General features: G+C 44.2%; 2 protein-coding genes across 8 annotated transcripts; both read left to right on the forward strand.

Moving 5' to 3' along the window:
- The first annotated feature begins 299 nt into the window (after nucleotides 1-299).
- On the forward strand, nucleotides 300-12,105 carry CMC4 (C-X9-C motif containing 4). Of its 4 annotated transcripts, XM_040265611.1 has the most exons (4): nucleotides 7,305-7,352; nucleotides 7,452-7,492; nucleotides 8,803-8,870; nucleotides 11,738-12,105. In XM_040265611.1, exons 2-4 carry the CDS (start codon nucleotides 7,473-7,475, stop codon nucleotides 11,884-11,886), a joined length of 237 nt encoding a protein of 78 aa, XP_040121545.1. In that variant the 5' UTR covers nucleotides 7,305-7,352; nucleotides 7,452-7,472; the 3' UTR covers nucleotides 11,887-12,105. The 4 variants fall into 4 exon arrangements, with proteins under 4 accessions (XP_040121546.1, XP_040121545.1, XP_040121544.1 ...); XM_040265612.1 differs by lacking the exons at nucleotides 7,305-7,352; nucleotides 7,452-7,492 and adding an exon at nucleotides 300-728; XM_040265610.1 differs by lacking the exons at nucleotides 7,305-7,352; nucleotides 7,452-7,492 and adding an exon at nucleotides 7,731-7,817.
- On the forward strand, nucleotides 5,277-12,105 carry MTCP1 (mature T cell proliferation 1). Of its 4 annotated transcripts, none has more exons than XM_040265606.1 (6): nucleotides 5,277-6,929; nucleotides 7,039-7,209; nucleotides 7,301-7,352; nucleotides 7,452-7,918; nucleotides 8,803-8,870; nucleotides 11,738-12,105. In XM_040265606.1, exons 1-3 carry the CDS (start codon nucleotides 6,825-6,827, stop codon nucleotides 7,346-7,348), a joined length of 324 nt encoding a protein of 107 aa, XP_040121540.1. In that variant the 5' UTR covers nucleotides 5,277-6,824; the 3' UTR covers nucleotides 7,349-7,352; nucleotides 7,452-7,918; nucleotides 8,803-8,870; nucleotides 11,738-12,105. The 4 variants fall into 4 exon arrangements, with proteins under 4 accessions (XP_040121540.1, XP_040121542.1, XP_040121541.1 ...); XM_040265608.1 differs by having other exon boundaries at nucleotides 7,452-7,817; XM_040265607.1 differs by having other exon boundaries at nucleotides 7,452-7,492.
- Nucleotides 12,106-25,034: the final 12,929 nt, after the last annotated feature.

Below are 25,034 nucleotides of genomic sequence, written 5' to 3' on the forward strand. Positions count from 1 at the left end.
CGGGAGAGCGCCCGGGGGCGGAGCTTGGGACGTGGGAGCGGGGCCTGGGGTGCGGGGAGAGTGGGCGGGCGGGCCAGTGGGGGCGGGGCTTGGGGCGGGGCCTGGGGCTTGGGGCGGGCGGGCGCGCAGGGGCGGAGCTTGGGACGCGGGGGCGGGGCCGGCCCAGCGGCACCTGGGAAACGCCCGCGCCGGTTGAGGCAGGCGTGGCCGTTGGGGCGGAGGGCGGTGGCCGGCCGCCGGCAGGACGTGGGGCCGGGCTCGGGGGGCGGCAGGGAGGCGGCGCTGTCGGGCCGCGGGCGGACGTGGTGTGTGAGGAACGGGCGGACGACCGGGCCAGCGCCTCCTCCTCGTCGGCGCCCATTTTGCCCTCCCGCCGAGAAGAGCCGTGCGCGGCCTACACGCTCCGGGGACCTCCCGCCAGCGGCATCGCTGCCCCCGCCGGCCTTCTCGCGCCCAGGGGACGCTCTTTGGAAATTGGGTCCCGAGTTAAGGTTTTCTTTTATTTTGTTTCCAAGTTAGGGGCCTTGAATTTGGGACCACTCTTTCACTGGACCACTTCCGGTAACCGGCCGGTAACTTCGGTTCGGTGACCTCGGCTCGGAATGCGCCTCGGCTCGCCCCGGGCTCACGTCCCGATCTCGGCTTGAGTGGCCCGGGGTGGGTGACCTGAAGTTGTAGCCTCGCTGCTCTTGAGGCGGATTAATTAGCCCAAGAAACACTATATTCATGTGAGTAACCTCTTGGCAGAAACAGTGCTACGCTGTATCTGAAAAGTATCACTCCTAAGCTTGGTGGCTGCTACTTTCTCCGAAGGCTTTTAGGTATCTCTGTGTTCGATACAGGGAAAGGGAAAGGGGAATTCAAGTTTCGATTCGAGGTCAGATGTGTCTCAGATCGCCACAGATACGCACGAGTTTCCTCAGCTCGCCTTGTCTCGGTGATACCAGACCCGGTGAAATTATACGTAAAAGTCATTTTCTTTGGAGGTGTGATAAACACGCCATAAGGGAAAGTACGCGTCTCCCACCTGCCAAGGCTAGAAATTACACGCAGGTTCTCGAACAAGTCTAAATCAAAGACAATCTGTGCTGTGCTGCCGCTACGGCCGGTCAGTGCCTGTTGGTTTGACCGGTTTCGTGTGTAGTCTGGGAGCCAGGCGAACAGGCCAGTACTGGAAAGGGAACACGCCCAGGGTGCTGCTGGAGGACGTGTTGATGCTTTGCTCTTCTCCCAAGTCAGTTCCAACCCCAATCTCCCCACAAATAGGGCCAACGTTCCGTGGAACTATCAGGAACATCTATGCCAGCAACCTCTATTGTTTACCTAAAGTTTAAGAATCATATTGCAGATCCTTCCACTATTCATTTTGCTCATGGTGAATCAGGGGCGACATTTCAAGTGTGCGATTACATTCGACCTATCCGATTTTGCTCTTAAGCTTCGATTTTACAGCATATATTCTTTTCAGTTGCTCTTCACGGCTAGTGTGCCCTGCGCTTATGGTGCACGAATGGCTGTTATTATTGTTTTCTGATGGGACTTCTTCCGTTTATAACCACTTTTAGGCAGCACTAAAAGAGAAGAAAAACACCTTTTGTCTATGGTTGGTGTTCCTCAATCTCACATTCAACATTGACATTCTCTTTTATAATGCTCATGGGTGCATTAGACAGCTCTAAAGTTTAATTGGAGTAGAGAAAAAAAACTACCGATATTTATATCAAAGTTTATTATGTGCTAAACTACAAAGCATCTCTGTCTCATATGTGTAAACTGCCCCAGTTGGAACCGGCGTCTGCAACTTCCTAGCTGTGTTACCTCATGCAAGTTAGCTAACTTCTCTGTGCCTTACTTCCGTCATCTTTAAGTGAAGGTAATCGTAGTATCTAATAAGTGATTGTGAAGATGGCAAGGGTCAATATATATAAGACATGTAGAAACTGCTAAGTAAGTGCTGACAATCATGATCAATATGTTCTTTCATCATTTAACATTTTAAAAAGCTGGAGTGTAGAGAGCTTAACTTATCCGAGGTCACAGAGCTAGTAAGCTGCAAAACCAGCATTCATATACAGACCAGGCTGACTCCAGGGCTGGCATTCTTGATATTAATAACTTCACTCATTGTAATTAGATGAGTTTATTAATTCACTTCAAATAAAATAAGTGTATTCGACTGATTCATGTTTGAAAGCTGTTCAAACACCTGGAAGTTAAACCAAATTGTAAATTTTTAAAAAGACACAATACATTCTATACATGAAAAATAATGGTTTTACTTACATACCTAAGGAAGTCCTTCTTTGTGATCTATCATCTATTTAGTTTACAAACCGCCTTACTAAGAAATATTCTATTTAGGCCAGTGTGGTCCCTGGTCATATTCAGGTTACCATCAAGGTAACCCCCATGGGGGCAATCTTTTTTAGTGTATTCATGGGTATGCTCAGTAGTTCAGTCTTGTCTGACTCTTTACGACCCCATGGACTGTAGCCTGGCAGGCTCCTCAGCCCATGGAGTTTTCAAGGCAAGAATTCCAGAGTGGGTTGCTATTTCCTCCTCCAGGAGATCTTCCCCACCCAGGGATGGAACCCATGTCTCTTGCATCTCCTGCATTGGCAGGTGAATTCTTTACCACAAGTGCCACCAGGGAAGCCCTACATTCATGGGTAATAAAGGAATATAAACACTTTTTTTTGGCCACACCGTGAGGCATGCGGGAACCTTTGTTCCCCAACCAGGGATGGAACCCGTGCGCCCTGAATTGGGAGCACAGACTCTTAACCACTGGACTGCCAGGGAAGTCCCTGTAAACACTTGTTTGAGTCCACTTGAATGTGTATCTGGTAGTATTCCTTGAGTCGAATGGAACAGGGTTATGTTCCGTGTATTGTATTGCACTTTGTACCTAAGTTTATCTTGAGGTTTTCAGAGATTCATCTTAGTTCACAGGGCCCTGAAGTTTATGCACAAGTGTCATATAGAGAAGAATGTTCTCTAGTCAGATAAATTGGGGGGAATGTTAAAGTTTCGTGACTGCATAACTTGCCAGAGCTTTTATTATCCTTAGGTGCTTTATGCTTCCCTAAGATTCCCAAACTTACTTGACCAAGAAAAAGTTAGGGGCCAGCATTCCAAGGATCACCTCTGGGAGACTGTGTTCCATTCATACAACCTGTGATTCTGGGGCTACTAAGTTGCTTCAGTCGTGTTCAACTCTGTGCGACCCCATAGACAGCAGCCCACCAGGCTCCCCCATCCCTGGGATTCTCCAGGCAAGAACACTGGAGTGGGTTGCCATTTGTTCTCCAATGCATGAAAGTGAAAATGAAAGGGAAGTTGCTCAGTTGTGTCTGACTCTGTGCAACCCCATAGACTGCAGCCTACCAGGCTCCTCCGTCCATGGGATTTTCTAGGCAAGAGTACTGGAGTGGGGTGCCATTGCCTTCTCTGGTGATTCTGGGGGCTTTGCTCTTAATCCCTCTCACTGAGACTTTGTGTTTCCCAGCTGAGGTTCTTGTTGATTTGCATTCACAGGGCAGCTTCTCAGTCCCTTGATCCCTGCAGTTGCCTTCCACTGGGCCGTCACATGTCTCCGAATGGGAGTCCAGGGCTGTGTGCTGGGGCTTGTCCCCAGGCTCACCCCACCGATGCCAAGCATGTTGTCCTGTGGGTCACAGCAGTACATGTGGTGCCTTTCCTCTCAGAATATTTTGCATAGGTTCACAGGCCTCTTGGTAGTGATTCTTCCTAACTTAGCCCATCCAATTGGTTGGCCCTCTATTCTGCTGGAAGTATCTCCTTTCAAAGTCAAGGTAACCAGTAAATGTTTGCTTTTCCTTCAAAACATGTAAATGTCAGTGTGGCAGTCTGTTAGTTGTTGCCAGGACCTACCTACCTGTGAAGTTGAGATGGCCCTAAAACCCTCAACACTGGGTTTCTACTTTAAAGGGGGGCAGGGGAACACACCGATTTCTTCTGTATCAAAATTCTGACTTGACTCTCTTTTTGACATTCCTGTTTACTGTTTTTCTTTTCTTGGATCACTCCTTTCCAAAGCTGTGGGGAGGGGATGGGGAAGCGAGGCAGAATAGTTGTGTCTGCGAAATGGAAAAAAAGGCTTTGAACAAAATAACAAACAGCTATCTAATCAACCCAGAGAATGAACCACTCTCTACCCATGTTTATATGGCCTTTTGTCTGTCTACTCAGCAAACCATGTCCATCTACTCCCAGGAACACTGACTAGTATTTGAGGCTCACAGTGCCCCAGTACTGCCCAGTACTGTGTTATTCCTTCTCTCTAGGTGCTTATAATACTATATCAGGGTGGGGCGGGGACAGGACTTGTGAAATAAGCAGAGCGAAATTCAAAGCGATTTATAATTAGCGGCCAAAATGTGAATTTTAGACATAAATGTTCAGTAGTCATCAGAGGCAAGATGTTTTCATCAAGGAGGCAGACATGTACCCTCTGTGGTCATAGCACTGAGATAGGCAGAGAGGCCTGGGAAGGCATATTATAGGTGAATGGACAGGGAGACTGCAAGGAGATCCAACCAGTCCATCCTAATGGAGATCAGTCCTGGGTGTTCATTGGAAGGACTGATGTTGAAGCTGAAATTCCAATACTTTGGCCACCTGAAGCGAAGAGCTGACTCATTGGAAAAGACCCTGATGCTGGGAAAGATTGAGGGCAGGAGGAGAAGGGGACAACAGAGGATGAGATGGTTGGATGGCATCACCAACTCAATGGACATGAGTTTGGGTAAACTCCGGGAGTTGGTGATGGACAGGCAGGCCTGGTGTGCTGCCGTCCATGAGGTCACAAAGAGTCGGACACGACTGAGCCACTGAACTGAACTGGACAGGGAGAACATGGAATCAGCACTAGACACAATGAATCTGGTATCGGGGTGAAGTTGGTCTCAAATAATAGTGGTAGTGGCGCTGGTTGGCATTGGTGACAGGTGGGATGTACCCACTGAAGAAGAGGAGGAAGTCCAGGATAAGTCATAAGTTTTGAGTCTGCAGGATCCGGAGAGGCTGTGTTGCCACCGAGAGAAATCGGGATTTGGTTAAGGAGAAGGCATTCTGCCTTTGATGAGTTTGAAATAAGAGAGCCATATAAGACAAAGGGCTTTCCTTGTAGCTCAGTTGGTAAAGAATCTGCCCGCAATGCAGGAGACCCGGGTTCGATCCCTGGGTTGGGAAGATCCCCTGGAGAAAGGCATGGTGACCCACTCCAATGTCCTTGCCTGGAAAATCTCATGGACAGAGGAGCTTGATGGGCTGCAATCCGTGGGGTCGCAAAGAGTCAGGCACAACTGAGCAACTAACACTTACTTACTTATAAGACAAAAGATATGATAGGCTCAGAGTCAGGTCCACTCAGGGTACAATGGGCAAAGCAACTGTGATGCTCTTAAATCATTCACGCCACTCAAACCATTTCCTCCCTCTCTCAAACATATTTCCACCTACCTTTCAGTGAAGGTAAACCAACAATGTTAAGGAAAAACAACAAATCAGACTCAGCTTGTTCTGGCAAAGGCTGGGTTCAGCTCAGTTAGTTCTCCTCTCGGACTTCACCCTGTGTTCTGGCTTCTTGTTTGCTCTTGACAGTCTCATTTTGAGGGTTTAGCAACCTCCCAAGCCATATTGCAGTCCCTCTCCTACCTAATGGTCACCCAGTGGGAATAGAAGGCCTCTGTTTTTTTGTAGTGGATCCCCCAATGGCATGTCTGCACCCTGCCCAATGTAGACATCCAGGGAAGCCACCCCATGATGCTGTAACCTGGCCCCCAAAGGTTCATTCCTGCAAAGTGCAGGTCGAGTTATTGTGAGACCCTGAAATCCGATCCAGAAGTGGGCAGAGGATCCTTACAGTAGAGCTGAGTTTGTGTTACAGAAGATTTGGCCCCAAAGGTGTGCTTCGCTTACACCTCTCAAAGAGCAGGTGAGCTTTTCTGCTTTTCTGACTTGGGAAAACAGAATGTAAAGCCACCCGTCTGTGGGAAAATGGGCTCCTGTGACACCCCGAAGCATTAAAATGAAACGAGATGGGTAACTCTCATTTGCTGTCTCTCAACTCTTAACCGTCACGATCCCAGAGTCTGGAACTGAAACATTCCATGATATGACCTTATATATTTTCCCTAAAAGAAAACTGCCTTTTGGAAATGCCTAGCCCCTATAAGTAAGCTTTCTAAGAAAACTGCTTAATAGGTCATTTGCCTTCTAAAACAAAATTCTGATTGCTATTTAGAAAGTCACACACATGATTACATGGTTTGACCTGCACAGTCTTACCTTTTAAGATGGAAACTGCTTGGAAAGGGCTTTTACTTGGGGACAGATAGCATGCATGCGTCTGTTCTACTGCTTTCCTGCCCCAATAAGTTTGTCCTTCTGTGCACTGCTGTGCATACTCCATGGCTCACTACATTTTGTCCGATGCTGTTTGTGGAATGCAAAGACTGCGAGACCACCCCCCCACCCCTGGCTTCCCGTAGCACTGTTCCTACATGCCCCCAGAACCCCTTCCCTCCCCGAGTTCTCGAGTGCTTCACCGTCAGCAGCCTCACCCAAGGTTCTGCCCTGAGTTTCAAACCGGCCACGAGCTTCAGATGCCCCGGGTTCAGTGTAGATGGCGCAAGTAGGCGTCAAAGAGGTTGGCTTCTAGTTGGTGGTTGCTAGGACCAGGTCCCCTGGCTCATGGGTGTGTTCAATCCAAGGCCCAAAGTCACACCTGTGTCCTGTGCACGGGTGCTGCAGGCTTAGGTGGAGAAAAGCAGGGCTAGCATTGGACCCCAAAGCCCAGGATGGCAGGACAGGATGTGGGGGCCCCACCCGATCGCCTCTGGGTTCACCAAGAGGGTGTCTACCGCGACGAGTACCAGCGCACATGGGTGGCCGTCCTGGAAGAGGTAATTGTTTCTCCTTTGCGGATTTCTTGATTGATTTTTTGCTTTCAAGTACATCCGTCGCACCATCCTGAAGTCTCTGGTTTTCTGTGTGATCGCTTCTCTCCACCAGGAGACGAGCTTCCTAAGGGCCCGAGTTCAGCAAGTTCAGGTTCCTTTAGGTGACGCAGCCAGGCCAAGCCACCTTCTCACCTCCCAGCTACCTCTCATGTGGCAACTCTACCCCGAGGAGCGCTACATGGACAACAACTCTCGCTTGTGGCAAATCCAGCATCATTTAATGGTAGGCCTGTTGCTTAATCATGTTTTTTTTTTTTTCATTGTCCTGGGCCTCTTATTACAGAGTACTCTATAAACTTTTCTTTTTCTGGCAGGTCAGGGGCGTACAGGAACTGTTGCTTAAGCTTTTGCCTGATGATTAACCGGGTACGTATTTTCTCTCTCTCCCCCGTCCCTACCCTGCTGCTTCCTTTTCGCTCTGATCATGGTGATGTTAATGATCTTTTCTTTTCCACCCCCCGCCAGGTGCTGGGATTCTAGGAAGAGATGCTCCACTGTTCTGTTCAGTAAATGACAATCACGACATTCACCACTGCAGTGCACCCACCTGTGGGCCTGGGGTGGGGGGGCGTGGGGTGAAAAACTGCTCAAGAACACAGAAGTTTAGAAAGGGCCATGAAGAACACGGAAAGTGGAACTGCAGAGGAAGGGTTATGCAGGTAGAAAGCAAGCCAACACAAGCATGTAGTTAGGATATGTAACTTGCCATTGACTCCTTTGGAAATTGCCATAGACCTGTTAATGGACATCATCTGCTGGACCTGGGATCTGATGAATCCCACAAAAGTCAGCACCTGCTACAGAACAGATGCCCCGATCACCAAGGACTTGGTACTGATTTAGAGAGAAGAGAGCAACTGCTAGCAGCATCAGCATCTCTTTGTCGCTAATTTGCCCTGCAGCAATTCACCTGCCTTTCCTTCTCCCATCCTGTAAATATCCTAGGTTTTGCGCCAGTGTTTCCCATCCCAGTACTGACCTAACTCAGATCTACTGAGAAGTTAGGGGGCTCTGAGGGGAAAAAAAGAGAAAAAGGAGATTATTTGCATTCATGAAATAGCTACCAAGGCTCCTGGGCCTTTTTCCTTTCTGAAATGGTGTCTTCACATTATTAGAAATTGCTGATCAGAATCAGGGGCACTTAAGTTTATTCTCTGGTTTCAAATATCTGAAGTTGGTTTCCTTAAGAACTCCATGAAAAATTTTAACTGCTTACCTAGCACCTTTCTCAGGAAGTAGTAATAGCACCGAATATTGCTGATTCAATACCCGATAAAGACATTTCCTGAGTTAAAATACTCATAGCACTTTATGTACATTAAAAGTAAGGTTTTACTTGTTAAAAAATCTCGGGAATAATAGCTATCATGTGTTCAGTCCTTACTGCCTTCTATGCAGTTTATTGCCTTTATGACATTTAATCCTTCCATCAGTGCTTTCAGGTAGGTATGATCCCTATTTTACACATCAATAATAAGGGAAAAGGCTCAAGGAGTTAAATCGTTTATAAAGGTGGTTCTGTAAGTCATGAGCCGTCAGGTTGCAGCTCTGGCTTCTCTAGCCCAATGTTGGTTTACAGTGGTCAAAATGAGTTGAATTCAAGGGTTTTTTCCCAAGCTATTTATATCTTCCAAACCAAATGGAATATTATACAAATACAGCATATTCATCCTCTGAACGGGAAGAACGTTTTAGTGTAATTGTTTTCCAGCAATTGTAAGAGCATACTGCTTGTCTCAGAAGAAAATTCCATCTAGAGAGGCTTTAAAGTCTTTATGTATAAAAAACAAAATAAAAATCATTTTTCTTATTTTAGTTTTCTGGATATGCCGCAGAAGGATCCGTGCCAGAAACAAGCCTGTGAAATACAGAAATGTTTACAAGGTAGTACATTAAATGCTTTTTCTATGTTTCCACTTTATCTGTGAACTAACAAGAGACCAAGTGTTCTTTTGATCATCAGACAATACTAACTCCACTCAGAATATAATATTTCTGTAATTTATCCTGAAGATTTTCCTCATTATATCACCAAAGACGGCAGAAAATAAAGCAAAGATGGCAGAAAATAAAGCAATGTGACCTAAGCTTAGGGTTAACAAATCCTGGTTGTACATTTAGAATCACCTGGAGAACTTCAAAAACTTGCCTAGAACAATTAAATCACACTCTCTGCAACTGGGGTCTGGGTAGGACTCAATCAGAATAGTTAACCAGGTGATTTTAATACACAACCAGAGTTGAGAATCACTAAGGTAAGCAAAGTCCTTTTTAAAAAAGACTTAGTTTTAAATGTGGAGAAGGCAATGGCAACCCACTCCAGTACTCTTGCCTGGAAAATCCCATGGGTGGAGGAGCCTGGTAGGCTGCAGTCCATGGGGTCGCACAGAGTCAGACACGACTGAGTGACTTCACTTTCATTTTCACTTTCATGCATTGGAGAAGGAAATGGCAACCCACTCCAGTGTTCTTGCCTGGAGAATCCCAGGGATGGGGGAGCCTGGTGGGCTGCCGTCTATGGGGTCGCACAGAGTCGGACATGACTGAAGCGACTTAGCAGCAGTGGCAGTTCTAAATGGGTTGGTCATACTTTACCAACTCACTTTGGTGGCCGACAACTCACTTTTTAAGAGCAATCAGGTTAGAAGGTGTGGGGTGAAAATACAATTGGGATTCAGCAACTAAATCTTAAAGGCAAAAGTTAATTTCAGCTAAAGCATATTTGATATGATTTGTCCATTTTGTTGGACCAAATGCTAGAGGATTTTAGTTTTTTAATCAGCCAGTGATTACTAGCAGAAAGCTACAAGGCTATCTGAATTTGAAAACTGATTTTTTTGATCATTTTTTCCCATTATTAAAGTAATAGACATGGATGCCCATGAAAACATAAAAATGAAAGAACAGAAAATGTTCAGAATTCACCCAAAGACTCACCACCAAAGAAAACCCTTGTTTGTGTATTTCCATTGACCTTTAACTTTGATTCTTGGACTTTTCCATTTGTGATGCAAGCAATATTTTTTAAATCTTTTAATCTGAAATGTTAATGGAAAATAAGAATGCCATTTTATTCATCCTTTTCTTTCCTTTCTCCAAATTGACAAAAAAGGAAGGGGAATTCCCTGGCAGTCCAGTGGTTAGAACTCCATGCTTTCACTACCACGGGCCCAGGTCATCCACCGCCTGCCCGCGAAGAATGCTCTTCACAATTTCTTCTCCCAGATAAATTCTTAGGTGATTCTGATTCTTTCCTGATTTGAATTAGCATCATATGGCTAAAGGAGAACACACATCAAATTAGAGCTGGTTACACCCACTCCAGTACTCTTGCCTGGAAAATCCCATGGATGGAGGAGCCTGGTGGGCTGCAGTCCATGGGGTCTCTAGGAGTCGGACACGACTGAGTGACTTCACTTTCACTTTTCACTTTCATGCATTGGAGAAGGGAATGGCAACCCACTCCAGTGTTCTTGCCTGGAGAATCCCAGGGACGGGGGAGCCTGGTGGGCTGCCATCTGTGGGGTCGCACAGAGTTGGACATGACTGAAGCAGCTTAGCAGCAGCAACACCCGCTTGCTACAGTGAGAGCTGGAAGGACTGAAATAGAGACCATTAAATAGTATGACAATTGCAACTGAAAGGGCTTTAAATGACATTGACTTAATCCTTTCACCCAAGATGGATATAAGCTTTGTAACTTGTCCAGGGTCACAGAACTAAAAGGGGCACAGTGATGATTGGAACTCCTTTGGTCTGGGTCCAAACTTGGACTTAGCTGCCCAACCATACTCTTGCTAATCAGAATTGTCTTTCCCTATCCCAGACTAACTCCCATGCACCCCATTTTAGTACTAGGGGACTCAAATCAACTACAGCTTACCTAGAACCTTTAGATCAAGTCCTCCTAGACTTAGGGTCTATCTTTGGCAGGGATATGCAAATGTTTTATATAAAGGACCTAACAGGAAACATTTTAGGCTTTGGAGGTCAGGAGGTCTTTGGGTGGGTGTATGTGCTGTGGGTGTGGGTGAGCGTGGGTGTGTGTTTACAACCTTCTATAAAAACCATTCTTAGCTCATGCATGGGAAGTTGCTTCAGTCATGTCTGACTCTGTGCGACCCAATGGACTATAGCCCACCAGGATCCTCTGTCCATGGGGTTCTCTAGGCAAGAATACTGGAGTGGGTTGCCACGCCCTTCCCCAGGGGATCTTCCCAACCCAGGGATCGAACCTGCATCTCTTATGTCTCCTGCATTGGCTGGTGGGTTCTTTACCACTAGTGCCACCTGGGAAGCCCCCAAATAAACTTATTCTTAGCTCAGCTGTTACAAAGGCTAAGGCTGCAGTTTCTCAACCCCTAATGCAAAGGTTTGTTTGGGAATATCCAGCAGCCATCTTAAACTGAGTGCAAACTAATGTGCAAAGGATTAGTGACTCCACCCTAAAAAAAAGAGAGAGGAGGTTAGAAACCGCTGCCCTAGAAAAAGACACATAAGTAATCAGCCTTAAAGAAAAGGAAATTAGATGTGAAAATATCTTCTGAGCACTTTGTAAAGCATACTTTTCCTCCTTATTAAGCTGTCAATGGGTCTCTAAATCAGAAAGAATTCAGTGGATATGATTACATCCTATTTCTTACATGTCTGTAGGTACATTAAGGTGAAAAGGACTGGGAAGTTCAGGTCTCAATGTCCCTGTGCCTGAGTCCTATGAGATCATGACTAGGGTCTGCCTGTCTGTTTTTCAGCCAACAACTACATGGAATCTAAGTGTCAGGCTGTCATCGAAGAACTGCGTAAGTGTTGTGCTCGATATCCCAAGGGAAGATCTCTCATCTGCTCAGGATTTGAGAAAGAAGAGGAAGAAAAGCAGACACTGAAGTGCATACCACAGTAAAGTTCTGCCAAGAACCGAAACACTGCTGCTCTACGTTTCCACCATGCGGGTTTTATTTATCCGCCTGATTCTTTCTTCAGGCCAGGTAGCAGCAAATATCCAATGAAAAAGTCAACTATAAAAGTTAATATGCCATCTATGCAGAACAAATATAAATATATTGAACAAATGTGTAGAATGGGATAAAATTGAGCTGCTAAAATAAATCTTTTCAGTGAACATTTTTGGTTTGATATATGTGATATTTTGCTTTCTTGTTACTAAAGGCAGACTTGACTGCTTGTTCGAAAGGTGATAATGGAGGGTCAAGTGTCAGTAGAAAAGCAGGCAAGCTGGGGAGGAGGTGGACTCTTGTCCTCACTCCAGTTCTGAAGATTATGATCAGCCATGAGAGTTTTTAAAGGGAAAAGGGGGAAGAATCTCAGGGAATCACAGAAGCAGGAGGTTGGCGTCTGCATCCTTCTCCTTTGTGTGCAGACTAGCTGACTCTTCAGATGTTATCTTGCTGGCAGGATTAGTTATGGGGGCTACTGGGGGCGGAGGCCTACCTACTTCTGTCTAGGAAAGGAATCAACAAGTTAGGCGAGGCATGGTGTGCATTCAGGAGAACGTAAGTCAGGAGTTTGCTCACATTGCCTGGTGATCTCATTCCTATGATCAGGTTCTTTTAAAGTTACAAGGGAACCAGAAATGGGCAAATAGGAAAAGGGCAAAAGAGCTGCTTTCTTTATAACAAAATATATATTTGGTCTTTATCTCCATTCCTGGCACTGTGCTCCTAAAACTCTTAGAAATTCCTAAGTGATAAGTGCAATCAGGGAAAGCAAAGAGGAACTAAGGAGCCTCTTGATGAGGGTGAAAGAGGAGAATGAAAAGGCTGGCTTAAAACTCAACATTCAAAAAACTAAAATCATGGCATCCAGACCCAACATTTCATGGCAAAGAGATGGGGAAAAAGTGGAAACAGTTACAGATTTTCTTTTCTTGGGCTCCAAAGTCACTGAGGACAGTACTGCAGCCATGAAATTAAAGGACACTTGCTCTTTGCAAGAAAAGCTATGACAAACCTAGACAGTGTACCAAAAAGCAGGGATGTCACTTTGCCGACCAAGCTGCGTATAGTCAAAGCTATGGTTTTTCCAGTAATCATGTACAGATGTGAGAGTTGGACCATAAAGAAGGCTGAGCACTGAAGAATTGATGCTTTCATACTGTGGTGCTGGAGAAGACTCTTGAGAGTCCCTTGGACTGCAAAGAGATCAAATCAGTCCATCCTAAAGGAAATCAACCCTGAATATGCATTGGAAGGACTGATGCTGAAGCCCCAATACTTTGGCCATCTGATGCAAAGAGCTGACTCATTGGAAAGACTGAGGGCAGGAGGAGATGAGGGCAACAGAGGATGAGATAGTTGGATGGCATCACCAACTCAATGAACATGAGTTTCAGCAAACTCTGGAAGACACACACCAGGGAATCTTGGTGTGCTGCAGTTCATGGGGTCACAGAGAATCAGACAGGACTTAGCGACAGAACAAGTGCAATCAAAGTGTCTTTGGTTATGTTAATGAGGATACTTTTGAAATCCCCTAGATAACTTTAGGATAGGGGCTGGTTGCCAGGGGAACCAAGCTGCAATGTTAGAGGGCTGGAACTTTTAGTTTCCACCCCCACCCTGACTTCTGAGGAGGGAAGATGGGTGAGAGGCTGAATAAGACTAAGTTCAATCACCAATGACCAATGATTTAATCAATTGTGACATGTCACAATCAATGGTGATCTTTGTGACTTGTTAAAAGATCACAGAAAGACTTCCCTGGTGGCAAAGTGGATAAGAAACCACCTGCCAATGCAAGAGATGCAGATTCAAGCCCTGATTCAGGAAGATCCCACTTGCTGAGGAGCAACTAAGTCCATGTACCACAGCTGCTGAAGCCTGAGTGCCCTAGAGCCTGTGTTCCATGAGAGAAGCCAAAACAATGAGAAACTCGTGTGCAGCAGCTAGAGAGTAGCCCCTGCTTGCCGCAACTAGAGAAAAGCCCATGCAACAGTGAAGACCCAGCACAACTTAAATAAATGAATAAATAATTTACCCAAAAAATCACAGAAAAATAACAAAGTCAATTAATCATCAAAGCAGTAATTAATGACCCCTGGTGGCTCAGACAATAAAGCGACTGTCTATAATGCGGGAGACCCGAGTTCAATCCCTGGGTTGGGAAGATCCCTTGGAGAAGGAAATGGCAATCCACTCCAGGACTATTGCCTGGAAAATCCCATAGACAGAGGAGCCTGGCAGGCTACAGTCCATGGGGTCGCAAAGAGTCGGACATGACTGAGTGACTTCACTATCACTGTAGTAATTAATGAATGTTTATTGCACACACACCAAAAAGACAGTTTGTAAACACAGAGCACTTAAACCAAAACATGGAATGAGGCCCAGGGGTGTACTGTTACAAAGTAGTTTACATAGCATGAGAGCAGTGACTGTTTTTGCTTCACGGTGATTGCTTATTAGAATTTTCCTAAACGGTAGGGAATTGGTCAGTGGTTACCTCATATCAGCCTTGGAAAACAGTTCAACTTTGTCTTAAGATTTTCAGAAGCATAATCAAGAAATGACCTAGGTCAGGTTAGTCTCCCAAAGTTAAATTAAGCCTTGCTTGTGTGACTAAACAGGTTTTGTCTGCTCAAGGAGTTTTCAAGGCTAGTCTCAGTTTTTCCTTATTTCTTTAATTTTTATTGAAGTATGGTTGATTTACAATGTGTTAATTTCTGTGGTACAGCAAACTGATTCAGATATACACATATATACATTCTTTTTCATATTCTTTTCCTTTATGGTTTATCACAGGATACTGAATATAGTTCCCTGTGCTATACATTAGGACCTTGTTGTTTATCCATCATAAATATAATAGTTTTGCATCTACCGAATCCCAAACTCCCAGTCTCATCCCCCACCCTTGGCAACCTCAGGTCTGTTCTCTGTGTCCATGAGTCTCCTGCTTTGCAGATAGGTTCCTCTGTGCCATATTTTAGATTCTACATATAAGTGATATCATATGGTGGTTGTCTTTTCCTGACTTTCTTCACTTAGTATAATAATCTCTAGGTTCATCCATGTTGCTACAAATGGCAAAATTCCATTTCTTTTTATGGCTGAGTAGTAGTCCACTGTGTAAGTATCACATCTTTATCGATTCAGTGGATGTTTAGATTGTTTCCATGTCTTGGCTATTATGAATAGTGCTGCTATGAACATAGGGGTACATGTATATTTTCAAATTAGAGTTGTCATATTTTTTGGATATATGCCCAAGAGTGTTGCTGGATCATATGGTAGCTCTATTGTTAGTTTTTTGAGGAACTTCCATACTGTTTTCCATAGCAGCTGTACCAACTTTCATTCCACCAACAGTATAGGAGGGCTCTCGCTCCCTTTTCTACACACACTCTCCAGCATTTGTTATTTGTGACTTTTTTTTTTTTTTTTTTTTTGGCCACACTGTACGACTTACAGGATCTTAGTTCCCCAACCGGGGGTTGAACCCATTCCCTTAAGTGTGGAGTCCTAACCACTGGGATGCCAGGGAATTCCCTGTTATTTGTAGGCTTTTTAATGATGGCCGCTCTGACTGATATGAGGTGGTACCTTATGGTAGTTTTGATTGGCATTTCTCTAATAATTAGCAATGTTGATCATCTTTTTTATCATGTTTTCATGTGCCTATTGCCCATCTGTATGTCTTCTTTGGAGAAATGTCTATTTAGATCTCCCCATTTTTCAACTGGGACATTTGTTTTTTCTTATTGAGTTGTATGAACTGTTTGTTTATTCTGGAAATTAAGCCCTTGTTGGTTGCACCATTTTCAAATATTTTCTCCCAGTCTGTAACTTGTGTTTTCATTTTGTTTGTGGTTTCCTTTGCTGTGCAAAACCTTATAAGTTTCATTAGGTCCTATTGTTTATTTTTGCTTTTATTTCTATTGCCTTGGGAGACTGACCTAAGAAAACATTGAAATAATTAATGTCAGAGAATGCTTTGCCTATGATCTCTTCGAGGAGTTCTATGGTGTCATGTTTTATGTTTAAGTCCTTAAGCCATTGAGTTTATTTTTATATATGGTGAGAGGGTGTGTTCCAACTTCATTGATTTACATGTGGCTGTTCAGCTTTCCCAGCACCACTTCCTGAAGAAACTGTCTTTGCCACATTGTGTATTCTTACCTCCTTTGTTGAAGATTATCTGACCATTAGGGCTTCCCAGGTGGCTGAGTGGTAAAGAATCCACCTGCCAATGCAGGAGATGCAGGAGACCCGGGTTCGACCCCTGGGTCGGGAAGATCCATTGGAGAAGGAAATGGCAACCTACTCCAGCATGCTTGCCTGGAGAATCCCATGGACAGAGGAGCCTGGCAGGCTGTGTAGTCCATGGGGTCCCAAAGAGTCAGACACGACTGAGTGACTGAGTACACATTTTACACAATTGACCACAGGTGTGTGGGTTTATTTATGGGCTCTCTATTCTGTTCCATTGATCTGTATGTCTGTTTTTGTGTCAATATCATGCTGTTTTGACTACTGTAGCTTTGTAATACTTCTCAAGTTTGGGAGGGCTATGCCTCCTACTTGGTTTTTTTTTTTCCTTTAGGATTGCTTTGGCAATTTTGGGTCTTTCATGGCTCCAAATGAATTTTAAGATTATTTGTTCTACTTCTGTGAAAAATATAATGGGTAATTTGTTTGATAGTGATCACATTAAATCTGTAGATTCCTTTGGGTAGTATGGCCATTTTAACAATATTAATTCTTTCAATCCAAGAGCATGGGATATCTTTCCATTTCCTTGAATCATCTTCAGTTTCCTCTATTAAAATTTTTTTGTGCTAAGTTACTTCAGTCGTGTCCAACTCTTTGTGACCCTATGAACTGTAGCCCGCCAGACTCTTCTGTCCATGGGATTCTCCAGGCAAGAGTACTCGAGTTGGTTGCCACACCCTCCTCCAAGGGACCTTCTGGACCCAGGGATTGAACCCACGTCTCCTATGGCTCCTGCATTGCAGGGGAATTCTTTATCACTGAGCCACCAGGGAAGTGGAACTAAAAGAATGTTCTTTTAGTTCTCAGCATATGTCTTTCACCTCCTTGGTCAGGTTTATTTCTAAGTATTTTTTTAATGTAATTTTAAAACAGATTGTTTACCTTCCCTTTCTGATATTTCATTGTTAGTGTAAAGAAATACAAACAATTTCTCTCCCCCACCCCACCCCGCCCCGCCCCGCTCCCTCCTCCACTCCCTGCAACTGATTTCTGTACGTTAATCTTAAATCCTGCTGCTTCTGCTAAGTCACTTCAGTCGTGTCTGACTCTGTGTGACCCCATAGACAGCAGCCCACCAGGCTCCACCATCCCTGGGATTCTCCCGGCAAGAACACTGGAGTGGGTTGCCATTTCCTTCTCCATATCCTGCTACCTTACTGAATTTGTTGATCAGTTCTAGTAGTTTTTGTGTGGAGTCTTTAGGGTTTTCTGCATATATATATATATATATATATATATATATATATCATGTCACCTGTATACAGTGTCAGTTTTACCCATTTCCCTACCAATCTGAATACTTTTTTTCTCTTATCTGATTGCTATGGCTAGGAATTCAAATATAATGTTAAGAGAAGTAAGAGGGTTTCCTTGTCTTGTTTCAAATTTTAGTGGGAAGGCTTTCAGCTTTCTACCATTATTAGATTAGCTGTGGGTTTGTCATAAATAGCTTTTATTATGTTGAGGTATGTTCCCTCTATACCCACATTGGTAAGAGTTTTAATCATAAATGGATGTTGAATTTTATTTCATTTTTTTCTGCATCTATTGAGATGATCATATGGTTTTTGCTCTTTGTTGATGTGGTGTATCACATTGATTGATTTGTGCATACTGAACCATCTTTGTGACCCTGGGATGAATCCAACTTGGTCATGGTGTATGATTTTTCTTTTTGTGTTGCTGGATTCAGTTAGCTAATACTTCGTTGAGAATTTTTGCATATATATTTATCAAAGATATTGGACTGTTTCTTTTTTGGTAGTGTCTTTGCCTAGTTTCAGCATCAGGTGATGGTGGCTTCATAAAATGATTTTGGAAGTGTTCCATCCTCTTGTCTTTTGGAAAACTTTGAGAAGGATCAGTATAAGAGCTTCTTTGGATATTTGGTAGAACTCACCTATGAAGCCATCTGGTCCTGGACTTTTGTTTGTAGGGAATGTTCTGGATTTGTTTTTATTATAGATTCTATTTCATTTCTGATGCTTGGTCTTTTCAAGTTGTCTTTTTTTTTTTTCTATTTCTTCTTGATTCAGTTTTGGTGGGCTGTATGTTTCTAAAAACTTGTCCATTTCATCTAGGTTGTCAAATTCATTGGCATATAATTGCTCATAGTATTCTCCTATGGTTTTTTTGTATTTCTGCAGTATGAGTTATATAGTTTTTCCTCTTTCATTTCTTATTTTGTCTGTTTATTTTCTCTCTTTTCTTCTTGATGAGCTTGGTCAGAGGTTTGTCAATTTTCTATACCCTTTCAAAGAACCAATTCTTGGTTTTATTGACTTTTTAAGTTTTGAAATCTTTATTTCCTCTCTGATCTTTATTATCTCCTTCCTTATTCTGACTTTAGGTTTTGTTTTTTCTTTTTCTAAATCTTTGAGGTGGTGAGTTTGGTTGTTTGAGATTTTACTTGTTTTTAAAGAAGGCCTGTACTGCTATGAACTTCCCTGTAGGAATGCTTTTGCTATATCCCATAGATTTTGTATGGCTATGTTTTCATGGTTATTTGCCTCGAGGAATTTTTAATTTCTTCTTTGATTTCATTGTTGACCCATTGGTTTTTTAGTTATCATGCTGTTTAGCCTCCATGTAATCATTTTTTACTCATTTCCTTTTCTGTGGTTGATTTCTAGTTGCATGCCATTGTGGTTAGAAAAGATAATTTCTATACTCTTAAATTTATTGAGGCTTGTTTTGTGCCCTAGTTTTTTGTCAGTCCTAGAGAATGTTCCATGTGCACTTGAAAAGAATGTGTATTCTGGATTTTTTTTTTGATGTAATGTCCTGAAAATATAAATTGTGACTGTTCTGTTGTTATCATTTAGCAATCTCTGTTGCCTGATTTTCTGTCTCAAAGATATGCCCATTGATGTGAGTGGGGTGTTAAAGTCTCCTACTATCATAGCAATGAGAAGTCCGTGCACCACAATGAAGAGTAGCCCCTGCTCACAGCAATTAGAGAAAGCCCATGTGCAATAATGAAGACTCAGCACAACTAAAAATAAATACATAAATTATTTTAAAACTCCTATATATACCCAATATCAGTCAGTTTAGTCACTGTGACTAGACTGACCTTTGTTGGCAAAGTAATGTATCTGCTTTTTAATATGCTATTTAGGTTGGTCATAGCTTTTCTTTTCCTAAAGGAAATCAGTCCTGAATATTCATTGGAAAGACTGATGCTGAAACTGAAGTTTCAATACTTTGACCACCTGATGCAAAGAACTGACTCATTGGAAAAGACCCTGATGTTGGAAAAGATTGAAGGCAGGAGGAGAAGGGGATGACAAAGGATAAGATGGTTGGATGGCATCACCGACTCCATGGACATGAGGTTGAGCAAGCTCTGGGAGCTGGTGATGGACAGGGAAGCCTGGCGTGCTGCAGTCCATGGGGTCAAAGTCAGACACAACTGAGTGACTAAACTGACTGATATTGGGTATATATAAGTTTGTAAATAATTTATGTATTTATTTTTAATTGTGCTGAGTCTTCATTACCGCACATGGGCTTTTTCTAGTTTGCTGTGAGCAGGGGCTGCTTTTCATTGTGGTACATTGCTATGGCTTCTCTTGCTGCAGAGCACTGGCTCTAGTCACATGGGTTTCAGCAGTTGTAGTATGCAGGCTCCAAAGTTGCAGCTCTTGGGCTCCAGAGTGCAGGCTCAGTAGTTAAGGCCCATAGGCTTTGTTGCTCAGCAGCATGTCGAATCTTCTTGGACCAGGGATCAAACCTGTGTCCTCCACATTGGCAGGTAGATTCCTATCCCCTGGACCACCAGGGAAGTCCATGTGTTTTTTAACACTGTGTAATGAAGCCTCCTTAAAAACTCAAAAGGATGGGGTTGAGAGCTTCCTTGTTGAACCAGAATGCATCCACATGCTGGGAGGGAACACACTGCAGTTCTGTGGGGACAGAAGCTCTTGTCTGTCAGAGCTGGCTGGACCTCACCCTGGTACCTCTTCACCTGGCTGCTTGTCCATCTATATCCTTTATAATAAACTGGTAAACACTGAAGTGAAATGTCCTCCAAGCTCTGTAAGCTGCTCTATAAATCTGTTGAACCCAAGGAGGCATTGTTGGGAACCTCAGATGTGCAGCTAGTTAATCAGAAGCAGAGGGTGACAACCGGGGTTTGGAATAGGCATCTGAACAAGTGGGTGCAGTTTTGTGGGACTGAGCCCATCACCTGTGTGACTCCAAGGCCAATAATTGAGCCATGTGTCCTTCCAGATGCCAGTCAGAACACCTCTTTCCACTTCTGCATTCCCCCATTGTTAAGTGCCTAGTCAGAAGAAGCCACTTCAAATTTGTTCAGTGAGTCTTATGAGAGAACTGGAGGGAACAGTGCATTGGAAACCTGGCAGACCAAACTAGAAGTCTTAAGTGGTTTACCTACACTGTATGGCCTTATAATCAAAACATATTCCAGTGGATACTGATGGTGTTAACATAAGGCTATTGAAGGAAGCCTGTTGACAACTGTCTGACTTCATGCAGTGGTTGAGGGGGGAGCAGTATTGAACAGGCCATTTGCTTTCCTCAGGTGCTAGAAACATCATCCCTCTACCACCACCCCCAAAAGGAAAACAATGACTTTTTAAGCAAAAGATTAGTCCATTCAGGCTGCTGTAACAAAAGACCATAGACTGGGTGGCTTAAACAACATTTATTTACATTTATTTCTCAAAGTTCTGGAGGCAGAAAATACAAGATAAAGGTGCTGAGATTCAGTGTCTGGTGATGGCCCTCTGCCTGATTCATAGATGGCAGCCTTCTCACCATATCCTCACGTGAAGGGACAAGGGAGCTCTCTGGAGTCTATAAGAGCACTAATTCCACTCATGAGGGCCTTCCACTCATGACTTAATCACCTCCAAAGGCCCCACCTCCAAATGCCATCACCTTGGGTATTAAGGGGTTAGGATTTCAAGCCAAAACAGGGAGGATCCTTCCTCTCCTCTTTTAGTACGCTAGAGTCTACACTGCTGTGAACAAACTCAGATAGTCCCTGATATTGAAATACCACTATTGTTTGAGACCAAGTGTTCAATCAGCATTTCTAAGAATTGCTGTAATGGATAAAATATGCTTGCCTGGTAAGCTAAATTTGGGGAATACTAGGTTCGACAAAAATCAACAAGTTTCTCTCCTGCAAGGCTAAAGCTTTTCATATGCTCATGTGAAGTATGATTCCCTGGAAAGGACAATTATATGTAATACTTGCCAACTCTACCAGCAAACCCCATTCTGCAGATAGCATCTCTTAAGGAGGGGAACATTCTCCTTTGGAGAAATGATGCCTTAAGAGGCCAGGAAAACAGGGCTACATTCTCATAAAATCATTTCAATGTCTTGTGTTAATAGTAAAACAATTTAATGAAACATTTTACAACTACATTTCAGTTCAGTTCAGTCGCTCAGTCATGTCCGACTCTTTGTGACCCCATGAATCGCAGCATACCAGGTCTCCCTGTCCATCACCAACTCCCGAAGTTTACCCAAACTCATGTCCACCGAGTTGGTGATGCCATCCAGCCATCTCATCCTCGATCATCCCCTTCTCCTCCTGCCGTCAATCTTTCCCAGCATCCGTGTCTTTCCAAATGAGTCAGCTCTTCACATCAGGTGGCCAAAGTATTAGAGTTTCAGCTTCAGAATCAGTCCTACCAATGAACATCCAGGATTGATCTCCTTGCAGTCCAAGGGACTCTCAAGAGTCTTCTCCAATACCACAGTTCAAAAGCATCAATTCTTTGGTGCTCAGCTTTCTTTATAGTCCAACTCTCACATCCATACATGACCACTGGAAAACCCATAGCCTTGACAAGACGGACCTTTGTTGGCAAAGTAATGTCTCTGCTTTTTAATATGCTGTCTAGGTTGGTCATAACTTTCCTTCCAAGGAGTAAGCATCTTTTAATTTCATGGCTGCAATCACCATCTGCAGTGATTTTTGGAGCCCAGAAAAATTAAGTCAGCCACTGTTTCCCCATCTATTTGCCATGAAGTGATGGGACTGGATGCCATGATCTTGGTTTTCTGAATGTTAAGCTTTAAGCCAACTTTTTCACTCTCCTCTTTCACTTTCATCAAGAGGCTCTTTAGTTCTTCACTTTCTGCCATAAGGGTGTTGTCACTTGCATATCTGAGGTTATTGATATTTCTCCCAGAAATCTAGATTCTAGCTTGTGCTTCCTCCAGCCCAGTGTTACTCATGATGTACTCTGCATAGAAGTTAAATAAGCAGGGTGACAATATACAGGCTTGATGCACTCCTTTTTCTATTTGGAACCAATCTGTTCCATATCCAGTTCTAACTGTTGCTTCCTGACCTGCATATGTTTCTCAAGAGGCAGGTCAGGTGGTCTGGTATTCCCATCTCTTTCAGAGTTTTCCACAGTTTATTGTGATCCACAGTCAAAGGCTTTGGCATAGTCAATAAAGCAGAAATAGATGTTTTTCTGGAACTCTCTTGTTTTCTCCATGATCCAGTGGATGTTGGCAATTTGATCTCTGGTTCCTTTGCCTTTTCTAAAACCAGCTTGAATATCTGGAAGTTCATAGTTCATGTATTGCTGAAGCCTGGCTTGGAGAATTTTGAGCAATACTTTACTAGAATGGGAGATGAGTGGGAGATGAGTGCAACTGTGCAGTAGTTAGAGCATTCTTTGGCATTGCCTTTCTTTGGGATTGGAATGAGAACTGAACTTTTCCAGTCCTGTGGCCACTGCTGAGCTTTCCAAATTTGCTGGCATATTGAGTGCAGCACTTTCACAGTAAGATGCTTAAGAAGTATCAAACATCACAGACATACGCCACACTGTATGATTTGTTTTCTGCCCATCTCTCCAAGAGATCACACTATTGCATACGTGATCAAGCAAGCCCCAGACTTGGAACCATGACAAAGAAATGAAACTGGTAACTTGGTGGAGACCTCCCCAGAAAGGGGAGGACTCAAAATTTTGTCTGCCAGGTCCAAAACTGGCCTTAAGAAAGTTTCCCTTAGAGAAGAAACTGAGATCATCATGGAATACCAATGATACTCAGATCTTGCCAATCTATCCCTAAGACAATTTTTAAAATCCAATGGATGGCATTTCCCGAACTACAAAAAAGTAGATGTTCAAAGTAAGAGCCCAGTCTTAAAACCAGAAGGATGATGGAGGGGACACTTTGACAATAGTTAAGCGTTTTCAAAACCATGTAAGCTAGAATTATGGAAGTCATTCATCATGTTCTGGGTCCTAGCAGGTCCATTAGGCGGGGCTTTTACCCAGGTGACAGGCCACACGTGAGAGTGAATCTCCCACCCCGTCCTACTGATGAATGTCCCTGAGGCCGAGTGTCGGGATGTGGGAGCAGACACGTGACCCAGACGGGAGGTGGGAGGGATCTTATCTGCATGTTATAATAATCACAGCAGTGTGCATCACAGTCAGGTTGCTCCAATTTCAGCCATGCCGGCCATGAGGATACAGAGCCTTAGCAAGAATGAAGACACAGGAGTCTTATCTGTCAGCCCTGAGCAGGCAGTAGCCAGAAAGTGAACCCTGGACCCCTCTTCCCCTCCTGTGCGAACAGCTCCTCATCCGAGCTGGTCCCAGGGTACCCCGAGAGTGGTAGGAACAGCAGGCACACAAGGGGGCTCAGGGGTGAGGAGTGAAAAGGGAGAAAAGCCAGCAGCTGTCAGAGGTGGCACAGGCCAGGACAGAGGGAAGGAAGCTCTGAGCAATGGGGAGCAGATGCCCAAACCTGGTCAAAGGGACAACTGGAAAGGCTTCAAGAGAAGTTGCCGTCTCTTCAGCCCCCATCACTAAAAAGGAGACCCAGCACAGTACTGGATTCTGGGCCCTGGAGGAAAACACATGCCTTGTTAAACAGGCCTTGCCAGTCACGGGTGAACACAGCATCAATGGGTGCAGCTGCCTAGTCCTGGCATGTTTCACAGGAAGGGGCGGCAAGCTGCTCTGGGGGAAAACCACCCTCACTTCACCGTCTGAAACCAAGCTGCTGGCAACAAGGCCTCCATTTAGTTCAGCTCAGTTCACTCAGTCATGTCTGACTCTTTGCGACCCCATGGACCGCAGCACGCCAGGCCTCCCTGTCCATCACCAACTCCCAGAGCTTGCTCAGGCTCATGTCCATCAAGTTGGTGATGCCATCCCACCATCTCATCCTCTGTCGTCCCCTTCTCCTCCTGCCTTCCATCTTTCTCAGCTTCAGGGTCTTTGCCAATTAGTCAGCTCTTCGCATCAGGTGGCCAAAGTACTGGCATTTCACCTTCAGCCTCAGTCCTTCCAATGAATATTCAGGACTGATGTCCTTTAGGATGGACTGGTTGGATCTCCTTACAGTCCAAGGGACTCTCAAGAGTCTTCTCCAACACCACAGTTCAAAAGCATCCATTTAGAGGCACCCCTAAAGGCCTGCGGGGATTCCACTAAGTGCCACCAGTGCTGTGCACCAGAGCCCTACCACTCTCCAACGTCAGCACCCACTTGGCACAGCTACCAGTGGTAGCCCCACACAGTAGGCAGAAGGCCAGGCCATTCTCACTGTACTATGATGAGAGCAACCTGTAATCCTGACCTCAACCGTACCAGGGATGACAGGGAAACCAGAGACAGGCCACCCACCCCCACCTGCAACCCAAAGGGGCACAGGGCACTTCAGTTTTTGCAGCCCCAGTATTCCATTGGTGTGGGTGGGGTCACATGAATCTAATAGTGGATCCATGTTATTTATGAATTTTAAGAAGAGTTCTTAGCGTTTAAGACACATACCAAAATATAATAAAGGGACACATCTGCTA

This window comes from Oryx dammah, unplaced genomic scaffold, assembly GCF_014754425.2.
Source record: "Oryx dammah isolate SB20612 unplaced genomic scaffold, SCBI_Odam_1.1 HiC_scaffold_23, whole genome shotgun sequence".
NCBI lineage: Eukaryota > Metazoa > Chordata > Mammalia > Artiodactyla > Bovidae > Oryx > Oryx dammah.

Coding starts and splice junctions, on each gene's coding strand:
- MTCP1 (XM_040265605.1), top strand. CDS start 6,825: ATGGCAGGACAGGATGTGGGGGCCCCACCCGATCGCCTCTGGGTTCAC. Junction 6,930..7,038: donor GGGTGGCCGTCCTGGAAGAG/GTAATTGTTTCT, acceptor TCTCTCCACCAG/GAGACGAGCTTCCTAAGGGC. Junction 7,210..7,300: donor AAATCCAGCATCATTTAATG/GTAGGCCTGTTG, acceptor TTTTTCTGGCAG/GTCAGGGGCGTACAGGAACT.
- CMC4 (XM_040265609.1), top strand. CDS start 8,762: ATGTATAAAAAACAAAATAAAAATCATTTTTCTTATTTTAGTTTTCTG. Junction 8,871..11,737: donor AATACAGAAATGTTTACAAG/GTAGTACATTAA, acceptor TCTGTTTTTCAG/CCAACAACTACATGGAATCT.